General features: G+C 40.9%; 1 protein-coding gene across 12 annotated transcripts in view; it reads left to right on the top strand.

Annotated features, from left to right (window-relative positions):
• HELZ (helicase with zinc finger) overlaps positions 1–19,069 on the top strand; it is a 145,967-nt gene that overhangs the window by 77,566 nt on the left and 49,332 nt on the right. For all 12 annotated transcript variants that reach the window (XM_024981135.2, XM_024981139.2, XM_024981134.2 and 9 more), the window contains 6 exons: positions 2,940–3,118; positions 6,275–6,393; positions 7,525–7,670; positions 9,052–9,199; positions 13,354–13,537; positions 14,697–14,925. In XM_024981135.2, the coding sequence (XP_024836903.1) occupies positions 2,940–3,118; positions 6,275–6,393; positions 7,525–7,670; positions 9,052–9,199; positions 13,354–13,537; positions 14,697–14,925 (1,005 nt within the window). The remainder of the gene's footprint in view (positions 1–2,939; positions 3,119–6,274; positions 6,394–7,524; positions 7,671–9,051; positions 9,200–13,353; positions 13,538–14,696; positions 14,926–19,069) is intronic.

Raw genomic sequence — 19,069 nt, 5'->3', positions numbered from 1 at the left:
TTAGCCCTAGACTAACTTGTATTTTTCAGGAAAGAGGGCTGATGATCAAACTTTGTATTCTCACTAGCTTCAGCTTTGAGGACACTTTCCGGGGTAACTACAGAAAGTCAGTGTTGAGGCTCAGAGCTTCTATTTTTGTTCTGTCTTTGAGGAAGAAGCAGTGCCTGGAGTTAGATCGGATAAATAATTTGAAAACTACTTTTTCAATTTTATAATGAAGTGTTCATTTAAGAAGATATAGAAAAACATAAGAAAATAAAGATTATCTGTAATCTTACCAGTCAGAGATAAATACTAACATTTTCGAGTTTAATTTCTGGTAATTTATATGCTTAAATACACACACTGAAGTTAATATTAATGGAGTTATAATTTGTAAGTGTTTTTATTCAGATAATTTGTAAAATTAGGTTTTTCATATATTTAAAAATAAATTCTGACTCGCTGATCTTAAATATTTTTTATTAAAGCCTAAAACATGTTTAAGATTTTTACATCTTTTAGGAATGATATTGGTTACTTTCACAGTCCTTCCTATCATAGTAATGTTTTTAAAATACATTACTTTACTTTCCTCTATTATAATTATAAATTAGGGACATTTATTAAATCCTTTTTTCTTTTTTGCTTTGCTTAAAAAAAAGGACAACCAGTTTTAATTGTTTCAAGGAGGGTTAGAACACATTTTAGAAGATCATGAGATTAGCGTTCGTACGTATTACATTTGAACTGCCTTTGAAACATTCTAGAAGAGACAGCTGTCAAATAGATATGCATCCTGGAGCTGAGGTGAGGTCATAGCTGAAGAGAGAAGTCATCAGGGTGGTCATTGGTAGTAATGGAAGGCTTGGGCCTGGGATGATAGGGGAGAGCGCTAAAGACTCAGCCTTGAGAAACCCCAGCAGGGGGAGCAGGAGGAAGGAGAGCAGGGGAGGCTGAGTCCTGGCAGCCGGGAGAAGAGGGCATTTCAGGAAGGACGCAGCCAGAGAGTGAGGTGCCACTGCAAGTGACTTGATGGGCCCGGAAAATGCCCGCACAATTTACTGCCATGGCAGTGTACGTTCCCTGACCGGACCCCACCATCTCTTGAGTTCTCTCCTGCTTCATTGACTGCTGTTTCCCAGTCTCCCCCCTGCGCCTCTCCATTGCCCGGTCTCCCCCCTGCGCCTCTCCATTGCCCGGTCTCCCCCCTGCGCCTCTCCATTGCCCGGTCTCCCCGCTGCGCCTCTCCGTTGCCTGGTCTCCCCCCTGCGCCTCTCCGTTGCCCAGTCTCCCCTCTGCGCCTCTCGATTGCCCGGTCTCCCCCCTGCGCCTCTCCTTGCCCAGTCTCCCCTCCGTGCCTCTCCGTTGCCTGGTCTCCCCCCTGCGCCTCTCCTTGCCCAGTCTCTGCTTGTCGAGATGGTCCCTTGACCATTCTTCCAGCTAGTTTCCTTTCTAACTACTCTGTTCTCCATGTGAGCTCTTCTAGTCTTCAGGTTTAACTCTATTGTATTTTCTCATCTAGGGCATTCTCCACCCTTACAAATGCCTTTGCTTACTGGATATCTCTACTTGGGTGTCTGCTACTAAATATATTCAAGACTGAATTCTCAGTTCCCACCCCAGACTTGTTCTTCCGTTTCATCACCACTGCCATGCATCTAGTTTCAAAGCCATGGAATCACCTTTCTCTTAAATGCCACATCTGGTATATCAGTAATCCTGTTAGTGCTCCTCTCAGAGTATACAGTGCATCTGACCACTTTCACGTCTCTGTTGTTACCACCCTGCTTCACACACTTGGTTTCTCTTATCCAGGTCCTTAGCGTAGCCTCCTAACGGGCCTCCCTGCTGTGGTCCCTGCCCCTGCCTCTCGTAGTCTGTGGTGTGGTGGAGCCGCTCGTGCTGGTTTGTGAGAGCCAGTCATGTGCATGTCTGCCCAGGTTCATGTTCAGTAACATCATGTTGGTAGCTTGAAATGGGCCCTGATAGCGAGGTTTATAGCACAGATCAGGCCGTGCCCCCTGCGCCTGAGAGCTGACTGTGCAGCGTTTACCGGCACCCCGCTGTCCAGCCGTCTTCCCTGCCTCCGGAACGGTGTATTCTGTCTACAGAAACAGAGCAGTCCTTTAACAACATAAGTCATGTCACATGACATGTGCCTTGTTACAACTCTCCTATGGCTTTCAGTTAAAATCACAGTAAACCCAAAGTCTTTATGAAAGCTTGCAAGCCATGTGATTTGCCTCTGTACTGGGCTGTAGTGGATAGGTACCCAGTGGATCTTTGTGATGGTGTGAGTTAAGAGACGGGAGGAAGGTGGATGAGATGTTTCTATACCATCTTAGTAATCTGTTGCATGAGTCCTATTTATATTTTTGTTTTGCAATTAATAGAAGAGATGCTTTTAAGATTTTCTGGTTGTCCAGAATTTAAATTTATTTTTAAATCTCCAGAACGTTAGATAAAGATCTGCTTAAATATAGGTGTAAGACTGTATTCTAAAGTGAAAATGCAAGTAACTTTTGAAATCTCTTGTAAGTATGCAATTCATTGTTTTTTATTAGCATAGATAATTAAAATGTTATTTTTGTAAGATATTCCAGGGAAAAAAGTAATTGGAAATGTTTTCAATTAAAAAGAAAACCAATGCTTATGAAACCCTTTGTGTCATTCTGTTGTAAAATTAATCTAAACGCTTAAAATCATTTGATATTTTTCCTATCATAGTGTATGTACTTTCTGCTTCATTCTGGGGGAAGTCACCATTGTATGTTAAATTCTAATCCAGTAGACTGATAACAGTTATCAGATTTATTTGTTAAATTCCAGGTTTGTCTTAAAATGATACTTAAAATGATACTTAAAATTTGTCTTAAAATGATACTCTCAGTATTTTGATAATCAGATACAGTAAGATGTCGATAAGTATAAACAGGACATGTTATCTTCTTTTATAGGGTATATTTCAGAAACCGCTGGGTGAAGACTGTCCACCCAGTTGTGCATCAGTACTGTTTGATCTCAAGCGCACATTCCACCTTTCAGATGCCACAGAAAGAAGATATTCTGAAACACCGAGTGGTGGTGGTTACATTGAACACTTCCCAGTACCTCTGTCAGCTGGACCTCGAACCTGGTATGCTGACTCCAGACCCAGAAAGAGTGACTGCACAGGGCTTCTGCGTTCAGTTTAGACCAGGCGTTGGCGTGTGGGCCATATCTGGCCTACTGTCTTAGTGAATAAAGTTTTATCGGATGGAACACAGTCGTGCCCACTCACTCCCTATATTTTCTTCGGACGCCTCTGTGCTTCAGCAGCGGAGCTGAATAGTCGCGACAGATGCACGGCTGGGGCCTGAGACGTCACTGTTGGCCTTCACACAGAAAGCATTACCCATCCCTGCTTCAGACATTTCAGTGGCTGTTACTTTGTCTTGTTCTCTGATTGATCAGATGGTATTTAATATTGATCACGTGAGAAATTCAAAGTTGGACAGCTTTTTTTTTTACAGTTTTCTCAAGTATATAATTTTAAAATACTTGTGCATTAATACAGTGTAGAGACAACAATTAGGATAGTTTTTTTGACATACTATTAAGATTATTATATTTAATTATAGGAACTATGTAAAATCAAATATAGAAAGTACAGATATAAGGTAACAAAAAGTTCTGATAAATATGGCAAAGCTTAACCATCAGAATGTGTGTCACTTTAAGATAGTTGCTTTGGAAGGACATTCATTTCTTGTTCTAATATTACAGTTGTCGACATTGCTCAACCCGTTTTTGCTCTCTCCTTTTGGAATTGCTTTCAGAGCCAGTACCAAGTTCTTTTCCATTTCTGAAAGGTAGAGACAGTTCCCTTCCCCTTGTATTCCTGGCACCTGGCCCAGGGCATAGGCACCTGGAGGCCCTTGATAAACCTCTGTTTATCTTAAAAAATGAACAATGGCCAAACTTTCTCTTTTGAAGGTAGATTTAATTTTAGAAAAGCTTCAAAATCTTTTGGAGACATGTCTGGTAAATAAGGTAGGTTATCAAACTGAGCAATACCATTAGGGGTATAAAAAAAAAGAGAGAGAGACGTGCCTCTCATGTAATGAGACTTATTTTTCTTGTGCACGCAGCTCATAGCTGGCTGGTGAGGGCAGTTACAAAAGCAGAGTTTCAAAAATGTTTTGAACAGTGGCTGCATCCATTGGAATGAGTTATATTTCCTCTCAACTGACTTCTTTGATGGAACAACACTTATTTGCAATGTAAATTTTGGTATGTTTATTTAACAATCAGTCTCATTACTTTATGATTATACTCTGCATATTTGCCACGTAAATTAAATACCCAAACCTCCTAAACAGTATAGTTTTGTGAAGAGTAAAGAATGGCTTTGAAGAGCAAGAGTGTAGTACATTTATTGGAAGTCAGCTACCTGATTTGTTTTGGGCATTGTTTATACTTTAATTCTCATGTCAACTCATGGAGGGTTATTTTAGACGCTAGACAACCAAGGCCCAGGCTAAATCAGTTTGACTAATTTAGGTTTCTTTTACTAGCTTAAGCTGTAGTATAACAATTTCAGGATTTATTCAATTCCTGATTTAAGCCTAACTATATTTAATTAAAAAGTTATCTAACAGAAACAGTAGATTTTTTTCACTAGTTTCAGTTTTTCCAATTCGATCCTGTAGTTACATAGACATCTTTTAATTATTCTTACAGAACAAAAAGCACAAGTTCTCCTAAACAGGGAGAAAATCGCATGTGTCCACATCATGCTTGGGCCACTGTCATTAAACAGACAACAGTTACTGATACTTGTATTGTCAGCACAGCCATTTATTTGAATAGACCACGATGAAGGTAGTGGCGGTGGTGATTCCTGTCCGTCAGTAAGATTTAGAAAGTTTCCAACCTAGAAACAAGTTGCATAGAAAGCTGTATAAACAGACTGTTTGGAACTCATTGCTATTCAGAGAAATAGAGGTTAGGTTCTTGGGCCAACTCACAGGAGGCTAAATAACCTAGAGAGTTTATAGCAAGCCGTTCTGTTGAGAAAGCGTTTGTGTTCTCTGCTGTGGAGTGAAAGCAGGGCCCCCAGCTTGGAGCTGGCGGCGGGAGCAGCGTTTACTCCTGCACGTCGAGACAGCAGGGAGATTCCCACTCTGCTCCCGCTCAGGAAGGGGCACAGGTTCCTCACCCTGTCCACAGATTCCTGTGTGCAGTGTGAGCGACAGCAGTGAGCCAGGCCTGGGATGTTTGCATCTGGGGAATATTTGATAATGTTCGTTTTTGATGCTTGTTGTATCATTTTTTTTCAGACTGGTGATTTATTTTTTTTCCAACCAGGATAGGTTCTTAGACTAAAAAATTATATATAATCTGTCTGTACACACACACACGCACATACACACACACGCACAGACACACACACACACACAGACACACACACACAAAATAAACCTAAATAATCAAAATAGTGAATTTGCTAATAGATAACCTTTGTTTTTGGTCAAAGATGGATTATAACTTTCTCTTTTATATTAGATTTTGGGTATGATATTCTTTATCGTATGTCTAATACGTATGTTTAAGCTAAAGTTACTCATGAACTACCATTGTTTTATTTTTGGTGTTTTAGCAAATAAACAGTGAAAGGACTTGGGCCTGTCACTGTCTCATTGCTAGCTTTTCTTTGTGGTGAGAGCTGCTATCTTGCGGAGAAGGCAGTGGCACCCCACTCCAGTACTCTTGCCTGGAAAATCCCATGGACAGAGGAGCCTGGTAGGCTGCAGTCCATGGGGTCGCGAAGAATCAGACAGGACTGAGCGACTTCACTTTCACTTTCCACTTTCATGCATTGGAGAAGGAAATGGCAACCCACTTCAGTATTCTTGCCTGGAGAATCCCAGGGACAGGGGAGCCTAGTGGGCTGCCGTCTATGGGGTTGCACAGAGTCGGACACGACTGAAGCGACTTAGCATCAGCAGCAGCTGCTATCTTGAACTCTAAAGACTCTTTCACATGCAGTGATGGAACTTGTTAGTCTGGAGGCCAGGAGGTCCAGGTGCCATTTATTGTCTATTATTGAGTAAAATAGTTATTCTTTTCAACTTCTGTTTTCTAAATAATGACTGAAATGTACGTACAGGCTTCTAAATCTAGGATTGGCATTAAAGCACTCAGAACTCTTAAATTAGGCCTCTGAATTCTTTCCTTAGCAGAGAAAACAGGACTTCCTCCCTTTATCGCTGCTGTAATGGCTGTCCTGTGTTTGCCCTGTGCCCTGTAGGGTTTTTTACTCACATCTTGTTAGACGAGGCTGCCCAGGCCATGGAGTGTGAAACCATCATGCCTCTGGCACTAGCAACTAGACACACGCGGGTTGTCCTGGCTGGCGACCACATGCAGGTAGGTCCCTCCAAGGCAGTGCATCAGAAGGAGTTTGTGTTAGGTTTTGATGTTTCATATCTTGTTTGTTTTCTAAAGCATCCTATGAAATTGTGCCATGCGTTTCAGTTCAAGTACTTTAAATGTTTCTGTACTAATAGTGAAAAATGTTGGTATTTCTGAAGGAAAATTGCTACCCTACCACTTTATTTCCTTTGGATAGAGAGTAGAATGAATAAAGTTATCAGTGTTACCATTTTCATGTTTGTTAATTTGAATTTCAGGTCTCTACAGTAGGAATATTTGATTCTTTTCTTTACTGAATAAATTTAAATCATGCTTCCTATGATTCCCCAGTTCCTGTCCCCAATGTTTGTTTTCCTGAAGCGTTAAATTTTTCATTACATGGGAAATTAAAAAATGAGTCAAAATCTCAAGGAACTTTTCTGATCTTATTAATACCTATATATGAAAGAGAATTACAGTTTTTCTAATAAAATATCAGTTTTACAAAGATGCAAATTAAGGTTCTTTCTCTTTTGTCACAGTTGATTGATCGAACGCATAGAGTATTGTAGTTGTCCAGACCTTTAGGAAAGAATTGAATGTAGAGGAACAAAGTCTGTTTATTGCTTTGCCAGAAGTAGTTTAGTTTTTGTTCTTAGCGTCTAAGTTATAGTCGAGAATGGTTCGTTACACTTTACGAGAGAAGTATGGCTTTCTGCTAATTATTAAAAAGAAGTTTTTTAGTCATAGGCTGTGTATGTTGCCTGCTTACCATTTGAAATAGTTGATTAATTTTAGTGAAACAGTCGTTTGACTCCACCAGTGATACAATGGGTCACATTCCTAAAATTACTAAGGTAGTAGCTATTTATTATTAAGTCTGAGAAGTCCTTTATTAACCTGGATACAGAAACTCAAGGTTAGTGTTGACATACTGGAAGGAAAAGTTGGAAAACTTAGCCTCATTATTTATAGTAGTAAAGTTTTTCCTAGAATATATGTTTGACTCTGCTTATTGCAACATTCAGCATGCTGAGATTTAGTATATCAGAAGTTCCAGCATGGTGGATTTTTTTATAAGTATGTTAATAAGAATACTATTTGTATATTTAGTTAAATTTTCTCCCATGTGTTTATCTGTTACAGCTCAGTCCTTTTGTTTACAGCGAGTTTGCCAGGGAGAGGAACCTTCACGTGTCGTTACTTGATCGGCTCTATGAGCACTACCCTGCCGAGTTTCCCTGTAGGATCCTCCTGTGCGAGAACTACCGTTCCCACGAAGCTATCATCAAGTAGGTGTGAGCTGCTGGCTCTGGCGCGCTGTCTGTGGCCTGGTGGGAGGTGACTGAGCACAGCACTGTCCCAGGGACAGGTTATTCCCAGCAGAGCTACATGGCATCCCTAGTGTTGCAAATTATTTTTAATTTTATGTCCGTAAAAGTTACACCATAAGAGTTCGCTTGGAGAAGGCAATGGCAACCCACCCCAGTACTCTTGCTTGGAAAATCCCATGGACAGGGGAGCCTGGTGGACTGTAGTCCATGGGGTCGCACAGAGTCAGACATGACTAAAGCAACTTAGCAGCAGCAGCAGTAAGAGTTTGCTGTAATTTTCTATAGCAGGGCTGTTCTGGAGGCAAATCTTCAGTTTCTGCTAGCTATAACACCTTTTTCTGTGAGTGAATACATAATGTGTATGTAAAACTACATGATATAATAAGCAAACGCATTGACAGACTGCACAGTGGTTTATGAATATGTGTCTGGTTGTGTTACGCGAGGAATCTGTTTTGAAGAAAGGAAGGATGGGAGGGAGGAAGGAAGGAAGGGAAGCCATGAAATTAGTAACAAAAGTTTTAAAAGGTTTCTGTTAAGTAGAGCGTGCATCGTTGAAAGTGAAAGTATCTTGAGCAGTAGCTCACTGAATAGCCACAGGCCAGAGTACCCTCCAGCCTCATCCAGACGAACCCCTATCACCACCAAAACTTAAGACTTTTTCAAATTTAGTGTAATTTAATAATATTGATTATGGCGGTCGTGGGAAAATCATTTTTAGGTTTCTGTGAAAGCAACAGGAGGGAGAAAAATAAATTTAGATTTAACTATGGCTTTTATCTTTATCTCAACACGTGACTCGTTTATTGTTGCCGGTCGTTGGCTGCAGTCAGTGATGGATCGAGTACTAGGCAGCGCCTCCCTCAGTGAAGAGCATTCATTTTACTGTTGAAGGTGGAATGACCCTCAGCTGTGTGTGTTGTTTCAGCGTCTATAGATCTTTGTTTGCAAAAGTATATGAGCCACATAAATCAAAATACGCGTTTAAAATAATTTTAGTGTAGAGAACCATAACAGCTAGCAAATTTCCTTATGGAGCAACATTCTCATTTAGAATTGAACTGTCATTATTTCTTCTTTTCTTTCTGTATCTGGCTTCATGCCTTCCCCAGGTCAGTTCATATAGCGGTGGTATACCAGGAGCCTACAGTGTTTGTATTGCTGTGGTTAATTTTGGAGGAAATCTTAGCATCATGGATATTAGATGTTTGGATTAAAATTAACCATGGGCATACAGCAACATTAGATTTGACTGATAAATTTTGTTTCTTATGGGTAAAATTAATTTTGGAGCTCAGTTGCTTTTTACCTATTTATTTATTTTGGTCTTTTTCTGCAGTTACACCTCTGAGCTCTTCTATGAGGGCAAGCTGATGGCCAGTGGAAAGCAACCAGCACACAAGGAGTTCTATCCACTAACCTTCTTTACAGCACGAGGGGAAGATGTACAGGAGAAAAATAGCACAGCTTTTTATAATAATGCAGAGGTACCTTCGTTCTTGCAAATTGCCAACATTTTTGCAGTCAGCAAGTCTGGTCTTATTAAGCATTTATTTAAAATTTGGGTTGATATTTTATCATGTGTTGACTTGATTTACATAAAAATGGTATGAAGGTTTATTCTTTTTTGTGTAACATTGATTTGTTAAGATAAATCTCCCGTGGGAAACAAAAATTGTGGTTTACATTCTGTCTTATACCGAAGTACAGAGCTTAATTTAAAAGTCGGTGTTTTCATATAGGTTGTTATTGTTAGCCATCTAAAAAGGACTATGATCACATTTTATAGTGCACGCTTGAATCAGGTATCAACTTTAAACGTGTAAGACTTGACAAGAGTCCTGTGCTCCAAGAGGTCACACGGATGACGACGTCGCCAACCCATTATGTGCTACAACTTATATGGTTCTCTTACAGTTCTGACTTTTTAAGTTTAGAGAAAATGTGGATAGTATGAGGGGTCAGATCAGGCAGCAGACAAAAACCCTGGTGTCTTCAGGGTCTCAGACCAGAGACCCTGAGGTTTGTTTCTGGCTGTCACATGGGAGTGGAGTTCGGGACTTCAGGAAGCCTAGGGGAGGCAGTGTGCGTGGTTGGTCACTAGGGGAATGATTCTTGATCTGTGATGTCTATCTCTATCTCCTCCCTTGAGTCCCATGCTTTACTCATTTTATTTACGGAGAAATGGCTTTTATTATGTAATAATAATTCATCTTTCCCTTTTAAAATTGATCAGAGGCCTGGAGTTAGAAGTCAGTACAAGAAAATTGACAGCACCCATTTGGTAAAATCCTAGCCAGAAGCAAAGCAACTTGGCATTTTAATTAGTCTGTGCCAGTTAATTTTAGGAAAAGGTAAACTTTTCTTTACGTTTGAAATATTGACAGATAGCTCTAAAGATTTCCTTTATTACTTTTGCACTCAGGTTGGAAAATGCTGGCGGGAAAGTCAGTTAAAATGAGAAAGGAGAATGAATACACTGTTTTACCATCTTTTATAATTAACCATGTAATTGAGTTCAGCAGTATGCTTTGTTTGTGTTGATTGGAACTGTCTAGAGTCACTTGCTTTCAGCCTGAAGAATTTTAGTGTTTCTTTTAGGGCACGTCTGCTAGTAAGGAAATATTTCAGTTTTTGTTTTTCTGGGAATGTCTTTATTTTGCCTTCATTTTTGGAAAGTAGTTTTGCTGGATATTAGATTGTAGTTTGAGTTCTTTCAGCACACTGAAATATGCTTTCCTACTGCTTTATTGCCATCATTGTTTCTGATGAGAAGTCATCTGTTAATTTTGTTGGTGTTCTTTGTAGATGATGAGTTTTTTTGTTGTTGCTGTTTTCAAGGACTTGCTTTTGTCTGTGACTCCCACCATGTTGACCATGGTATGTCTGGTTGTGGATCCCTTTGCATTTATCTTACTTGAAGTTCATTGAACTTGATGTGTTGATTATAGTTTTTCATCAAATTTGGAAAAATTTTAGCCATTATTTCTTTGAATTTTTTTTCTGCTCTTTTCTATCTCTTCTGGGTCTCCCAGTATGTTGGTGAACTTAATGGTGTTCCATGTTTCTCTGAGGCTTTGTCTTTTTTTCCATCCCCGCTCTGTCTTCAAATCACACGATCTCTATCTGAATATTTTTGTTTGCTAGTCTGTTTTTCTACCAGCTCAGATCTGTTGTTGGGACCCTCTGGCGCACTCTTCGCCTCCATTATTTCACTTCTCATCTCCCCAAGGCGTCAGGCGCTCTGCAGTGCGGTCCAGCTGAAGCTGGGCCCTCGGTAGGACAGAGAGCACTGCCTTGTGAGGTTCGCTCTGATCTCCAGGGCAGAACTCGCACAGTTGCTGCAGGAAGGTGTGGACTTGCTCTTCACCGGCCATCTCACTGCATTGTCCTGCAGAAGGAGCTCTGAGTGTCACGTGTATAGAATCTGTGCTGCCGTCCAGGAGCTGCTGTCCCGGAGAGTGGGCCCTCTGCAGCCCAGAGCTGGGAGGCAAGGTCTGCTGTTGTCTGTTGGCTGCTGAGTCTACAGAGTGGGTCTTCTGTCCTCGGAAGCTGCAGGAGGTGGCAGCTGCCACCTCGCTGCCGGGCTCACCCGATCAGCTCTCCTGTGACATGTCCTGTCTGAGCAGAGAAGGCCACCAGCCTCGCCCACCATCCACTCAGGTCCTCGCTGCAGACCAGGGCTCGGGAAGGGGAGGAGAAGGAGGTGCTGCCCAAGTGCTGCTAATTGTTCACAGGCCTTCTGCTGCATGTTGCTGGGAAAAGGAGATCTCTGATGTTCCACTGCTGCCCAAGCCGCCTGGAGTAGCTCTTTCAGCCCAGGGAGCACGAGCAGATGGGGCTGCCCCTCGGCCGCTGACGTGGAGAGTGGGTGCAGTCCCGGGCCTGAGTGCCCAGCCTTCCACTCTGCACTCTGACTTCCTGTAGGTTTTGTTGAAACAGTGCTTCTCAGTTTCTTGTGAACTCTTTGATTAATCTCCAGAGACTTTAGATGATTATCTGTTAACCTTGATGAGCTTGGTAGAGTCTGTCTAGGAGAGAGGCTCCCCGAATCCTCAAAGCATTCCAAGTCTGTGTATTTTGACTGCAGTTTTCTGCTGCTTACAATGTAAAGGGCAGGGGAGAGACGAAATGGTTGTGTTGCTTAGTCGGGGGACAGTGTGTAGAGGTGGTCAGCAGAGCTGTGGCCCCGCCGCTCACACACCACCACACCTTAACGCATTGGGCGAGGTAGCTTGCCCTTGCTCCTTGTTGTGGAGACTCGGACCCGCCTTCCTCATGCTTGTGGTGAGAGCATGCTGTTTTCAATCCAGCGGGCTCACCAGAGTCCTTAGACAGTCTTTGTTTCACTTGCTGCTATTTCATTATAGCAATAGGACGACTGGAGGCTATTCCTCTGTCATTCATTTGAATTTATATCTGCAAGTGGGAGCTGCATCCTGGCCAATAATCCTCAAGTTCTTAAAAGGAATAAAACTATCAGATTTTTGTATAGTCACTCTTATAAATTTGGATAGATGTTACTGACAAATAGTGAATAAATAATGTATTTAAAATATATTAAAAATTATGTCCTTCCTCTCCCCTTAGACTCTTGCCTGACCCTCTATTGAGCTTGCCTTATATATCCATTTTAAACTAGGACACTATTTTGTAAATATACAGTGATCTTTTAGCAGACAAGGAACCTGTTTTATTAATCATTTTATCACCTATTGTGCCAAGCATTGAAACTGATCAATTCATTGAGTTAAAGTAGATTGAACTACACTAAAAGCCATGTTATGATTCAGTAAGTGGGGTCTGAAAAATTCAAATGGGTGAAATGTGGTATGGCTTGGTTGCACTGGTCCTGAAGTGGCCTGGGTGAAGTTGAGCTGCTGGAAGGCAGTGACTGCTGAACATCAGTCCCTCCGTCCAGGTGTGTGCTCATCCCAGCTGCAGTTTGGCGCCCCCAGCTCTCGGCTGCTCTGTTTTGTTTTTTTTTTTTAGTATTTTATTTTATTTTATTTTTTAATTTTTATTTAATTTTTAAAGTGTACATAATTGTATTAGTTTTGCCAAATCGGCTGCTCTGTTGAGTTGTCAGTGGGGATGGAGGTGGTGTTAGCCCTTGTACTGCCGAGACCTGATGGGAGGCCCTGACTCTGGGAGTCTGGTGGTTTCATTGGCTTGACCTGCAGAGATGGACTGAGAAATGCTAGTGATGTGGGAACATGCTTCCCTGTTTCCCCAGTGGGGTTGCCAGCTTCATGCCCTTCTCTCCAGGTAGGAACTCAAACCTGTCCTCATATAGGAATGGAGGTGAGGCAAAGGGTGGGGGCCAACTGCCAGTCACATTTTCTCTGCTTTCCATGTTCTCACTGGGTGCACTATTGTAGAAATTGACTGCTCGAAATGTAAATGAAAATTTTTTATTCTCCCTGTGTTCATATCAGCAAAGCAGTACTCCTATTTAGAGGTTGTTTTAAACTGACATTTGCTGATATGGGATCATTTGTACATCTGTTTCAGTCACCGCATTTTTTTGACGCCTGTAATATGTCTATGTGTATGCTGATATGGGATCATTTGCACATCTATTTCCGTCACCGCATTTTTTTGACGCCTGTAATATGTCTATGTGTATGCTTATTTAAAGGTATTTGAAGTGGTGGAGCGAGTGGAAGAGCTGAGAAGGAAGTGGCCAGTAGCGTGGGGCAAGTTGGATGATGGAAGTATTGGTGTGGTGACTCCATATGCAGACCAGGTGTTCAGGATACGCGCCGAACTTCGAAAAAAGAGGTTATCTGACGTTAACGTAGAAAGGGTGCTCAATGTTCAAGGTAACTATTAATTGAAATGAATTGGTTATTCACATGCTTAAATTTCAAAGTATGTGCACTTCTGATATTTAGATTTCAAGATTTCTGGACAAGCATTTGTGTATTCATTTCACATCAAGTTCTTTAATGCCAACATTGGCAATTAAATGTTGAGCTCATTTACATGCTTATTAATTTTTTGTATCTGAATAAAAGAAGTATGAACAAATTGACTTCTTCTGTGACTATAACTGTGTGAATATGTGTGCTATAGTTACAGTCACAGTGGCGTCCAGCACTTATTGTCATTATAATGTATCCAAGAACTAAAGATTTTATCTGTTCATAAAGATTTTTTAAAACTTGCACCTGTCAAGCAAGGCATAGGCATAGCTTATTAAAGGCATAGTTTGTTCTTTATCCAAATTTTCCTAAGTGAATAAAGCAACTCTTAAAAATTTTCATGTGATTAGTTGCTATGAAATTTGTGCATTTAAGTAAGTAAAGCTGCACTATAATGTGAGTGCCGGAGAAGCCAAGTACAATATTAGGTTCCATGGGAATATCCAATAATAGTTTCTAAATTATGGTGGGGATGGGGGGAATAGCTCCAGTGTACCATGCGTTCAGATCACGCGGGATTTGGGTGTGCGTTTTAGGAAGAACACTGCTAGTAAACCAGGAAGCATCCAGAGAAGACCTAGCCTGCTTAATGGTCTAGAACCTGCATGTGGAGTCAGAAATGCTTGAAAGAACTACTATTGTTTGGCCTGGAGAAGAAAGTACTAAGAATTGATGCTAAAACTGTACTCACATATGTGGAGGCTTGTCACAGAATGAGGGATAGATGTGTTAATGTAATAAAGAACCTGGGGAAAAGGGTATAGACTGGGCTGTCCAGGCTTCCTCCTGGTGTCAGTTCTTTCAGTTATTTTGGAAATTATTTCCAGAAGTGGAATTTCTGCGTCATATGTTAATTCTGTGTTTGGTTTTTCAGAAACTGCCGTACTGTTTCCTGTATGTCTTCACATACCACTTTACGTTTCTACCTACAGGGACGAGAGTTCCAGCTTCTCCACGTCCTTAACAGCACCGGTTATTCAGCAGTAACATTTTAACAATGAAATTCTCTTACTAGATCACTGGTTCAGAATAACAGTCCTCTTTTCTTTTGTTGTAGGAAAGCAATTCAGAGTTTTGTTTCTTAGCACAGTACGTACAAGGCATACTTGTAAACATAAACAGACACCAATTAAAAAGAAGGAGCAGCTGCTAGAAGACTCCACAGAGGACTTGGATTATGGCTTTTTGTCTAACTACAAGCTCCTCAACACCGCCATCACAAGAGCACAGTCCCTGGTTGCCGTGGTGGGGGACCCCATCGCTCTGTGCTCCATTGGGAGATGCAGGTAATTACGTGTTAGTGTGGGAGACGGTGGATGGAGAAATGTGGGGATCTGTACCCCTGTGTGCCTGTTTATTTACATGACCTCTTTGCTAATTAAAGTTTAGTCTTACCTGATGTCCAGTGGGAACCAAAAATATATTGCTTTGAGTGTGTTCATTGTATATATACACTTGTGTATTCATTGTTCATCGTCATTCATTCAACATTTCCTGAGTGCCTACTATGTTCTAAGCACTCTTCTAGCCACTGAGGATGCATCAGTGAACAAAACAGACAAAAATCTCTGCCTTTTGGGGGTTTAACATTTTATTGGGGAGGAGAGGAAGACCAACAATAAAAACACTTTGTAATATTTTGTGGTAACTTCAGTGGAAGAGAAATAGAACATGAAAGGGGGATTAAAAGTGATGGGGGTAGATGGACCAGCTTGTGATTGTTCTGTGTGGTTAGAGTTGGCCTCTTGGAGAAGCTGACCTTGGAGGTGGGCTGTGTGCTCTGCAGGCATCTGGCGTGAAAGTGCTGCAGAACAAGCGGGCACCCAGTGGGGTCCTGAAGGTGGCTTTGTGGACGTGCGTTATCTTTGATAGAGACTGAATTTTATACACTTACTTCCCTTTGTTCTCCTTCAGTATTGCTTTAGCTTGTTTTTGATGAATTTCCTTCTCATTTTTTCTCAAGGCTTCACAGTGCAAATAATTCTTTGTGTCTGGTTAATTCAGAGAACCTTAAAATTAGGGGGTTAAGAAGGGTTGTTACTTGGCTTTAGAAAAAAAATGGATAATATTCCGTAGATTATAGTCATAAGGAGTGTTAAAATATCAGCATGTATACAAAGATGGGCTCAATAAAGGACAGAAATGGTATGGACCTAACAGAAGCAGAAGATATTAAGAAGAGGTGGCAAGAATACACAGAAGAACTGTACAAAAAAGATCTTCATGACCAAGATAATCATGATGGTGTGATCACTCACCTAGAGCCAGATATCCTGGAATGCAAAGTCGAGTGGGCCTTAGGAAGCATCACTACGAACAAAGCTAGTGGAGGTGATGGAATCCCAGTTGAGCTATTTCAAATCCTAAAAGATGATGCTGTGAAAGTACTACATTCAGTATGCCAGCAAATTTGGAAAACTCAGCAGTGGCCACAGGACTGGAAAAGGTCAGTTTTCATTCTAATTCCTAAGAAAGGCAATGCCAAAGAATGCTCAAACTACCACACAATTGCATTCATCTCACACGCTAGCAAAATAATGCTCCAAATTCTCCAAGCCAGACTTCAGCAATATGTGAACCGTGAACTTCCTGATGTTCAAGCTGGTTTTAGAAAAGGCAGAGGAACCAGAGATCAAATTGCCAACATCCACTGGATCATTGAAAAAGCAAGAGAGTTCCAGGAAAACATTTATTTCTGCTTTATTGACTATGCCAAAGCCTTTGACTGTGTGGATCACAATAAACTGTGGAAAATTCTTCAAGAGATGGGAATACCAGACCACGTGACCTACCTCTTGAGAAATCTGTTTGAAGGTCAGGAAGCAACAGTTAGAAACTGGACATGGAACAACAGACTGGTTCCAAATTGGGAAAGGAGTACGTCAAGGCTGTATATTGTCACCGTGCTTATTTAACTTATATGCAGAATACATCATGAGAAACACTGGGCTGGATGAAGCACAAGCTGGAATCAAGATTAGGGGGGAGAAATATCAATAACCTCAGATATGCAGATGACACCACCTTTATGGCAGAAAGTGAAGAACTAAAGAGCCTCTTGATGAAAGTGAAAGAGGAGAGTGAAAAAGTTGACTTAAAGCTCAACATTCAGAAAACTAAGATCATGGCATCGGGTCCCATCACTTCATGGGAAATAGATGGGGAAACAGTGGAAACAGTAACAGACTTAATTTTGGGGGGCTCCAAAATCACTGCAGATGGTGATTGCAGTCATGAAAATAAAAGACGTTTACTCCTTGGAAGAAAAGTTATGACCAACCTAGACAGCACATTACTTTGTCAACAAAGGTCTGTCTAAGTCAAGGCTGTGGTTTTTCCAGTAGTCATGTATGGATGTGAGAGCTGGACTATAAAGAAAGGTAAGTGCTGAAGAATTGATGCCTTTGAACTGTGGTGTTGGAGAAGACTCTTGAGAATCCCTTGGATTGCAAGGAGATCCAACCAGTCCATCCTAAAGGAAATCAGTCCTGAATGTTCATTGGAAGGACTGATGTTGAAGCTGAAACTCCAATACTTTGGCCACCTGATGCAAAGAGCTGACTCATCTGAAAAGACCCTGATGCTGGGAAAGATTGAAGGCAGGAGGAGAAGGGGACGACGGAGGATGAGATGGTTGGATGGCATCACCGACTCAATGGACATGAGTTTGAGTAAACTCAGGGAGTTGGTGATGGCCAGGGAGGCCTGGCATGCTGCAGTCATGGGGTTGCAAAGAGTTGGACACGACTGAGCAACTGAACTGAACTGATAAAAAGTTTCTCCTTGTACACTTATGTTTTATACTAGTTAATAGGAATTTTAACTGTATGAAACCTGTAATGTGAGACTTGGCCTATGCAGTGTTGAAAGACTGTGTTAGCAAAAAAAAAATGAACAGAAATTTAGATGATTCTTAATGAAAAAGGACAAAATGTACTAGAGATTACTTAAAATTTTAAAAGTATTGTAGTACCTGTCAAAGTGAGTTCAGAAAAGTAGAATGACCTCAAATATACCTTGGGTAGTTACTTCTTGATATGTTGAAGTAGACAAGCTGTTAGAAAGTGGCCCTTTTAGACCAAGTCTTTTGTTGGAGGACAGATAGAGCAGCAGTTTATTATCTGTTTTCCTGTCTCAGCAGGAAAAAAGTACTTTTGGGGAAGGGAGACAGTTTGGGACCTTTAATTTACGAGTAAGCTGTGTATATTAGACTCCAAACGAAGTTAATATACTTTATAGGGGAAAGCCATTAACAATGGAGTCAGGTAGAGTTTAATTTATGGCTACATTATGAACAATAACCTTTTATTTTTAAGGAAATAAAATTTGAATGGTCCATGGTTTGTTTTATATAGCTAAACAATTCTGTTGTAAAATATCTTAAATTTTGCATTTAAAAAAATTATTTTTTATTCCTCAGAATTCGAGGCCATGCTGTCAGGCTAATTTTTAACTTGAAGCCAGGTCTTTTTGGTTGTTATTTCTTACTACTCAGTTGGAGTGTGTCGAGGACCTCACATTAATATATAAGCTGGGTAAAATATTTTCAAAGAAGTCAGTACACCGTGCAGGGAGAGAAAATGACACGCCCTGTAGCTGAATGGGAATGCTGATTGTCTGTGTCATGTGAACAGTTTAGTGAACTGTATAACCCAAGTGCTGATAGTTGAGGCATATGGATATTTATGCTTCACTCTTTCCAGTTTCATTAGGAATTAAATTAATCTCAAAATACAAGTGACCCTGGAGAACATATCATGGTTCTTGGGTGCTGTAGTGAGGAAGGTGTAGGTTCTTTGTGGTTTGAGGCGGTCAGGCTGTCTCACTCATCCCTCATATGATATTTATACAAAACTAATGTGATACTTCCAAATACTGATCAAGTTTTTAGGAATAATTACTGTGTATAGTATATCGGTTTAGAAGGCAGCCAGTTATATAATCTTTATTTGTTGTAAAGTATTTTTAAACAAAATTTTCCTGTTAACTCTAAATGAATGTGGGGAACTTTCCCTTCTCCTCCTCGCCAAACCAGCAAGTATTTAGTATAGTAACTGCTGTTTATTGACAGCTTTCTCAGTGCCAGGTGCTGGGTCAAGTGCTTTGCACACTCAGCCTCTTCAGTCATCGCAATAACCCTGCAATTGTGGGTATTTTATTTGCATTCTAAATGGGCAGCCTGAAGTAGAGCTTCAGTTTCTGCCCAGGGCCACATAGCTCATTCAAACAGATGTCACATTGACTTCAAAACCCACACTCTTTTTGCTGAGTTACCTTGCCTCTCCCAGGAAGTGGTGCATGTGTGGATAAAAGCGTCCTGAAGAGGGAGAGGCAGAGGGGGCCGGTGGGGAGGGAGTGGGTGGGGGTGGGCTGGGGGGGATTGTACATTTTCTCCAAACAAGCATGTTTGGAAAAGATCTTCTTTTGAAG

Source organism: Bos taurus, chromosome 19 (assembly GCF_002263795.3).
Source record: "Bos taurus isolate L1 Dominette 01449 registration number 42190680 breed Hereford chromosome 19, ARS-UCD2.0, whole genome shotgun sequence".
NCBI lineage: Eukaryota > Metazoa > Chordata > Mammalia > Artiodactyla > Bovidae > Bos > Bos taurus.
This window is presented reverse-complemented; position numbering and strand designations above follow the sequence as displayed.